Genomic DNA, 8,583 nt, shown 5'->3' with positions numbered 1-8,583 from the left:
ACAAGTCTCCAAAATTCAGTCTCCTACTGAGACTCAGATCTATCCCAGCAAAGGCCAGTCACATATAGAGGCCCTATGTCTCCACCCTCCTCCCTGCCTCTTTCTATTTCACCCCAACTCTCCTGGAAGACCAGCTCCTACAGCATAAAGAGACGGTCTGGAGATGACTCTTCAGATCTGCTAGCAGTTTGAGGCTATGCCTACACTACGAGTGTTACAGTGGCACAGCTGCAGCACTGCATCATGCCGCTGTACCATAGCCATTTGCTACAGCGCTGGAAGGGTTTTTCCTATTCTCTGTAATAAATCCACCCCCTCTCCAGGTGCTAGCTAGGTCCACAGAAGAATTCTCCATCAATCTAGCAGTGATTACACCAGGGGTTAGGTTGGCTTAAACTAACGCACACACACACACACCCCACCGCATGACGTTGACCTAACTAGGTCGACCTAAGTTTTAGGTACATACCAAGCCTCAGTTTGACTAGGACTCTGCCAGCTTCTGTAAACCAATCCCAGGTAATGGAAGACCTAGCTAATACCCTGGGACTGTGGTAGCATGAGACTGCTATGCTCAGAGTACAGCAACACCTGCTCAGTGGCCCCTGAACTCTTGCCTTTTTCAGCTGCAGCCAGCCTGCTCCCAGATCTGCTTCCTGCTGCCCCAGGCTGAGTGACAGGTGGTAAAGCAGAGCTGGGGAGCCTTCTCTCTATGTGACTAGGAATATGGGTCAGTTCCAGGAGAGGAAGGGGAGAAGGGGAAGCTATGGTATTGTTAGGGGTGGGGGAGTACATTGGAGAACTGTGGAGGCAGAAAAGGGAACCACGGGGATAAAGGGAAGCTCACTGAGGAATCATGGGTAGAAAAGAGGGAACTGTGGGGGCAAAGGGAGAAGCTAAATGTTTTTAATAGATGATTTTTTTTTAATAAGCTGGAGGGTTTTGTGTGTATGCTAGTGAATTGAAGGTTAGTTTTCACCTCCTTTTCAACAATATCAACGTCACCAGCGTGTCCACACAACCTTCTGCTGGATGCAACTCATCAGCAGAAGTGTCCCCTTGCAAAACTGTTAACATGTGACTGTGACGGGTTGGATCACAGAAACCCCTTTGGGGCTGCTAACTGATGTCCCAAGACTACTTCTGCCCCTGCTTTCCTGCCCTGTCAGCTTAGGACTCCAGTGCCCTGCCTGGTTTGAGCCAGACCTGCTAGCCTGCTGTAAACCCAGACCAAGGTCTGAACCACGTCCCCTAACAGTTGTAGGCTTAACTGAAAGCAACTTACAGAAGTGTTCCTGTCTTTAACACCCAGATGTCCAACTCCCAATGGGGTCCAAACCCCAAATAAATCCGTTTTACCCTGTATAAAGCTTATACAAGGTAAACTCATAAATTGTTCGCCCTCTATAACACTGATAGAGAGAGATGCACAGCTGTCGTCCCCCCCCCCAGAGTATATTAATTAACATACTCTGGGTTAATTAATAAGTAAAAAGTGATTTATTAAATACAGAAAGTAGGATTTAAGTGGTTCCAAGTAGTGACAGACAGAACAAAGTGAATTACCGAATAAAATAAAATAGAACACGGAAGCCTATGTCTAAGAAACTGAATACAAATAAAATCTCACCTAGTAAGCTTCCTTTTACAGACTAGTCTCTTTCTAGTCTGGGTCCGGCAATCACTCACACCCCCTGTAGTTACTGTCCTTTGTTCCAGTTTTCTTTCAGGTATCCTTGGGGGTGGAGAGGCTATCTGTTTAGCCAGCTGAAGACAAAATGGAGGGGTCTCCCATGGGCTTAAATAGACTTTCTCTTGTGGGTGGAGACCCCCTCCTCTCTCCTATGCAAAGTCCAGCTCCAAGATGGAGTTCTGGAGTCACTTGGGCAAGTCATGTGTCCACGCATGACTCACAGTTTTTACAGGCAGAAGCCATTGCCCACATGGTATTTTGAATGTCTCCAGGAAGACTTCTTATGTGGATTGGAGCATTCCAAGATGCATTGTTCCTTAAGTGCTTCTTGATTGGGCACTTACCTTTGCAAATTCCTTTCTCTGGGAACTGATCAAATGCTCTACTAAGGTTATTTAGAAATCAAGCCAGTACACGGCCAATATTCATAACTTTGAATACAAAAATGATACATGCATACAAATAGGATTAATAGATTCAGTAGATCATAACCTTTACATAGATATGTTACCTGGCATGTGTTGCATAGAACATATTCCAGTTATGTCATATAGATTCATAAGCATATTTCCATAAAGCCTTATGGGGGGCACCGTCACAGTGGATAACTATACACTGAAGCCACCCCATGCAACAAGGAAAAGAGAAGGGAGGAACTTGAGAGAACTGAAAAATGCTTCATTCAGCTCAGTTACAAAGATGACTGTTTCAATAGTATTCCTAGCTCCTGCTGGCCCAGGGAGCAATGGACCAAATGTATCCCTGAACTCGAATGCCCAGTGTCACAGTATTTTGCTACCAGATGCCCATGTTGGACTTCTTGAGTATTTTGCATATGAAGAGAATCCTTGGGTTAGAGAGAAATAAGGTCAAAGCCAGAAGGCTCTAATAATCACAGAGAGTGTTTTTCTTGTGCCCAAGCATTCTGCACCATTATGACCACATGCTTTGACCTGATGAATTCAGTCCACGTCTCCTGTTCCTAAAGTAATTTTACCCAATTTCTCAAGCCATGCACATAAGGATCAGATTTGCCCAGTCTCATTTAAATTACAAACAAATACCTGATTATGAGATAGAGCACCAAGAATAACCCAGAATAGCAGGTGAATGTTATTATTATTCATGCCTTGCTTTTTTGCACACAGCAAATTTGTTCCACAGAAATCTAGAAACAGCTGTATCAGCAGCTCATGTTGTATTGATACCGGAACCTTATTCATATTTATACCAGGAGAGCACTGCACATAGGAATAAAAAAAATGCATTTCTTCTATTGACTGGTACACCACACCATCCATATAGCTCCTCACTGTGCTTCATGGTAAATTAGGCTATGGGATTTATTACAGCAAAGAGTCATTTGTCAATGGGAGGCCTAGGGGAAACCATGGAAACTCTGCCCCTAAACTGTCTGCTCTCTGACTCTAACTGTTCAATAGCTGCCTAGCCAGGGAAAGCATTTCCAATTCCTCCTAGACATTTTTCTGTGGCTTATATTCTCATTTGCTAAATATAGACTAAGTCATTATTGGATCCGTGTATTATCACTTGCCCAAATAAGGGCACTTCTTTGACACTTAGTAAATAATGGATAAACAAGTCAATAAATACCAATCCTGTGTTGGACTCAGCACTTTCTGGAAAGTACTGCGTTCGCTCTGTGAGCACATCCTGGGCGATGCAGAGTGCCCTGTGAACCCCAATTGGCTTCTGCTGCGCACCTACAATCTTCCCAGTGACATCTTCTATTGACAAGGAGACACATGAGAGCTTTTCAAGTGAGATTGGGGATGCCCATCTCAATGGATATTGGGTGGGGTTTTAGCTCAGAGCTTTGGCTGGGCTTTGGCATGGGAGGGGAATTCTGTATTGTTATCTTAACGCAAAAAATTAGTGAGCAGAGGTGTAATAGCTGGAGCAAAAGGTTGTGTTTATTTGTAAAAGTAAAGTAATCAATATATTGTAAACATTCATAAATAGAAATTAGGCATAGAGTGACATTAAAACCTATAATTTCACAAGGTGGAAGTTAAGGTTAATTTATATATGTTTAAATTTTAAACCTAAAATCACCCTGATGACATAGGCTCTGCAATTTGATCCACACGGGCAGACCATTATTCACTCATGCAGTCCCATTGAAGTCAATGGGGAATTTGCACAGACACAGGAGTCTGGCGATGAGGATCAGATTTCAGAAGTGGGGTCTATGCTTGCATGTTTTGGTCCATTCCCCCATCTGTCATATGTCATGCATGTTTGAACAGTAAGATTCTGGGAATACAGGCTGTTTGTTTGGGGCAGGCCAATGTTGGTGGCCTAGCTCAGTGGGCTCCTGATCCTAACTTCGGGCATTCCCTTAGTACAAATATTAAGAAATAAGTTTTAAAAAAACCAATACGCGGTAACTCAGCACTGTGCCCTATATTAAGACCCACAGTCCACAGCCCGGAGACCTTTGTGTCAGCTCCCTCCTTTGAAGAATTTCAGGAATGCGTCACAGCATAAGAGGACAGAAATATATTTTCCCCGGTAGAGGGAAATGGAGCCCTTTCTGACTGACACTGCAACATGCACCACAAACTGTGCTGCTGTGTGAGGCACTGATTATTTATTTACTATGAAGTAAGATTGATGCTCTCTCCTGAGCTTTTATTACCTGGACCAAAAGGGCCTTTGCAACTCTCTCAGAATCTGGAAGGGACAGCCAAGTCTCTCTCCCTCAACAGCGAACATTTCAAGAGATGAAGCAGCAGGGTCAGAAAGGGATCACATCCAGCCTGTCTCAGCTGGAAGGATGGTAGCCAAGGAAGAGAAGGGTAGGGGGAAGGGTAAAGTGGATAAAACCAGGTTGATCCTCTGAGCTTCATTAGGTAAACGCTCAAGTGACATCATCTTAGTCCTCCTTTCGTGAGTACAGTGGGGATAAAAGTATAACCCCATGGCCAGCCCTTTGCTTTATGCTGCAGCAATTTTCCCACTCCTGCATTTGCAATGCTTTTAAATGATGGGAAAAGAACGACATGAGTGAAAATGTTGCAGAGGTTTTTTGTTCCCTTCCTTTTTGTGCGGGCTGCTTCTGAGGCTATATTGGTTGCCTAGGAAACTGCAGTAGGAGGAATTTGATTGAATGTGTGGCCAGACTGAACGTCAGAGCTGTGGGAAGAGTTTCGATTGAGAGGGAGAGAGACACGAAGTCAATGGAAAGATTCTCATTCACTTCAATGGGTTTCAAATACAACCCTTACATAGAAGGTTGTAATATCTGGTATTTAATTCCCTCCCCGTCCAATAATCCGAGTTTATTCTTATTGTTCATTTTTAGGAGTAAATACCTGGGTGTTTTTTTCCCCCTTCCAGTGTTTACTAAATTGTTTTCTTGGATTAGCTCAAAATTTGGCCTCTGGCTGTTGGGGGATGAACTCAAAGTAGGTGTGGGGGATCTTAAAGGTCAGCATTTCCCTTTGGGATTTTTAGCTCAGAAATACTTGTATTTGGGATGTATATTTTATGAAAACTTAGGCAAAAATTTGTGATTCAGTGGAGTTGTAAATAATCAGTTTGACCTTAATACTGAAAACCTATTTATGTGTCTATTCATACACATAATTATGCATACATTAATAGAATGTGTATACACTTTTGCACATTCAAATGTGGATAGTTCTGCCAGTAGCTAGCCAATATGGGACCCAGCATAATGTTTAGCATTGGTAACACAAATACTGCAAACTCCCTGCAATTATACAATTACATTTGCACTAATTTTGCTGCAAGCTACAAGTCTTTTTTTAGTACAGTATACATAACTACAATGCAGTGTTTACTGTGAATAATCTATATCAACATTATTCTGAATCATCACCTGAAGCATCTAGTGGTCTGGTGAAAATAAGCTTAATAAAATGGAAATTATTTTTAGGAAGGTAATTATAAGAATTAGATTTAGATTATATGCTTAACCTGCCACAAAAATGTTGGCTTGGAATTAAAACTACACATAGTTTGCTAAGTGTAGTCAACCAGATAATTAAATTGCTGCTAGTTTAGACCAGTAAAAGCAGATTTTACAGAGAATGTAAGTGATCTAATTGTCTTTGAAATCACTTATTAAAGGTAAAACCTAACTCAGCAGCTTTCAAGCTGACCAGTTTGGAAGTTGAATGGCTTTTAAAGGAAAGGATGCCAAAAGAAACAAGTAACAATGTTCTGCAGCACACCACATCCGATCTGCAATATTCAATATTTAGGCATACTGAACTGAACTGTATAAGGGAGGTTAGGAAGGATTTGTCATTGACAATGATTGGAGAGCAGAACAAAGAAAAGAAAAAATATCTAGCAAAAGGCTGGTGTGAATTCTGGACTCTGCTGCATTTTGTTTATTCCCATGGAATATCTGGCAGATTTATTAATATAAAGATTTGCTAAAATCTGAGGGAAACGGCTATTTCCTAATCCTAGAATATTGTAACAGTATATGCGTTTGGGCTCTGGGTTTATTTAATCTCTAAAATGGAAATTCACAGCAAAATAACTATACATGTAGACATCAAATGAAATGTAAAGTGAAATAGACCATATTATTGGTTTCCTACATGATTTGCTGCGCATAGAAAAACATTCCTAGTGCAGTTGCAGCATAAAAGATACTGCTCCCTCACGCTTTCATAGGTTCCATCTCTCGGTCTTGCATTATTACCATGTTCACTATTGAATCCTTTGCTCATCCTGCCCCTATCTGACATACAGTATTTGGAGTTGTCCCAGTAATCAAGATATTGGTGTACTGTGATAAAAAATAAAAGCAAGCAATCTGATGAAACCATTATAGATCACAGTATCACACACATTCGACTTCCCACCTTCTTCGGCCCCTCATGCTCTGATAACATAGTGTAAATCTGCAACAACATGACAAACCGCTACAGGTTTGCTATAGTTCGATCGGTTTTGCTGCAGAGGTCAGATAAAGCTATGCAACAAGAAAATGTAGTCTATGTTTTGTGCACGACGATCGCAAATAGCTGCATGGCATGTGGACAGAGGTCAATGTTACATTGCTAGGGAGCAGCTAGGAGGATTAAATGCAGTCTCTGTTGTTGGAATATGAAAAGCTGACCTCATCACCTAGAAAACATCAGGCACCATTACTCATGGAATATCTGGAATTAAGGCCAAGGTTTGCAAAGGAAAATAAAATAAAAAATAAAGCCTTTAGCAACATAGCCTCTGCGGAGGAAAAAAAATCCTGCTTTGTGTAAATGAACCGGTTTAAAGTCTCACAGCGATTGATCCTATTTTCTGCAGGCTGTTTCAAAGTGATCCAATGTCTCATTCCATTAAGGAAGGTCTAAATTAAAAAAAAAGTATATTGCGGTTAGTATTTTTAAATCGGATTGTATGCAGATCAGGTTGCGAAGTTTTTTGTTAAGTTTCACAAAAATCAGTCCTGACAATGGTCTCTGATCTCCTTACAGATCCCTTAGCTCCTCCTTGGACACACCTATCGGCAAACAGCTAATTGCATATATGGTGTATGTGTGTATTTGTGGGGACGGATATGTTAATAAGCAGCAATGTTTCTTTCTAGTATCCTTTTTAATTGTTCTTTTGTTCCACGAAACTGACGAGTTTATTTAAACCCCCTTAATCTGCTCTCTTCTCCAGCAAAAATCAAATAACAGTAGAGTTTACATTTAACCATCATTGAAAAACAACCGCATGCAGCCTATCCAGCCTGAGCCATGTCTCAGGAAGAGCCCATTTTCCTGTATTGATCTTGGAGCGGTCCCTGTTTTCCAGTAGGTAGGAGAATGGGTCCCTCAAGAAAACCTGATTTATATTGCAAACCACTTGTAACCCTCACACTGTATCTACCGTCTCTTGAAGGATCCGAGTTTGGTGATCACCCCACACGGGACTACGAAGGACATTTGGGGGATCTGGCGTTCCACAGCCATTATTCTGTAAATGCATTAGGCTCTCCGACGTGGAAAGGGGTGTGTGTGGAATTGCAGCAAACCCGTCTCCTTCCCCCTCCCCCAGCACCTTGCAGTGTTTGATGCTGCAGCAAATGGAGCTGCTTAAGAAACAAAAGACTGAGGAAGGTGGATGCGGATGGATCGATCTATGTATGAAACAGGCTAACGTCTTCCATTCGCACAGCCTGACTTAAGTTCACTCTTTTGTGTAAGCGCCAGCAAAGCACTTACGCCATAAAGGCTTCTCTTATATTGCAAGGGAGAGATTTCCCTCCGCCCAGTTTGCCTTGAGCTACCTGGCCGCAGGGTGCCCTTTGATCTCCGTGTTACATAGTGTCAGTGAATGTTACTAGGTGGAGGGTGCAGAGGCTGGGGCTGTCTCGCTCGCTGCACTTAGCCAGGGCTGGGGAAGAGCAGGGCGCTGCGCCTCACCCCGCTCGTACAGCGCTAGTCTTGCTCTGCACAAGGGGCCCTGCGGGGCTGGGGGAGCAGGAGACGCTCGCTGCCCTCCGGCTGTGACAAGCCCCCTCCCTGCTGCTGAGGCTGCAGCTCCCCACCCTGCCCCCCGCGATGGCTCCCGCCTGGTCCCCCTGCGCAGGAGACAATGCAGCCCCCCCCCCCCCCCCCCGCCCCCCCCTCGCGCGCACTGCTAGGCCCCGCCCCGACATTACATCACCGCTTGAGAAGGGCTGCGGGGAGCGGGCGTGTGACTGGAGGGGGCGGGGCCAGCAGCCCCCGCTATAAAAGGAGGAGCTGGGGGGCCGCGCGGCCCAGAGCTCACAGCTGCAGGTGCCGGAGCGAGCAGCAACCAGCCGGAGGCAGAGGGTGTCTGTTGCCGTGTGACTCGGGCGCCATGCGTGAGATCGTGCACATCCAGGCTGGCCAGTGCGGGAACCAGATCGG

At 43.9% G+C, this 8,583-nt stretch overlaps 1 protein-coding gene across 1 annotated transcript in view; it reads left to right on the top strand.

Annotated features, from left to right (window-relative positions):
* The first annotated feature begins 8,458 nt into the window (after positions 1 to 8,458).
* Positions 8,459 to 8,583, top strand: part of LOC112125824 (tubulin beta chain) — a 1,462-nt gene continuing 1,337 nt past the window's right edge. Inside the window, exon 1 of the mRNA XM_026658949.1 lies at positions 8,459 to 8,583. This exon is cut by the window's right edge and continues 11 nt beyond it. Within this exon, the coding sequence (XP_026514734.1) occupies positions 8,534 to 8,583 (50 nt within the window). The 5' untranslated portion in view covers positions 8,459 to 8,533.

Source organism: Terrapene carolina, unplaced genomic scaffold (assembly GCF_002925995.2).
Source record: "Terrapene carolina triunguis isolate 2854851 unplaced genomic scaffold, T_m_triunguis-2.0 Scaffold57, whole genome shotgun sequence".
Lineage (NCBI taxonomy): Eukaryota > Metazoa > Chordata > Testudines > Emydidae > Terrapene > Terrapene triunguis.
Note: the sequence above shows the minus strand (reverse complement) of the source record. Positions and strands in the feature narration are given on the sequence as shown.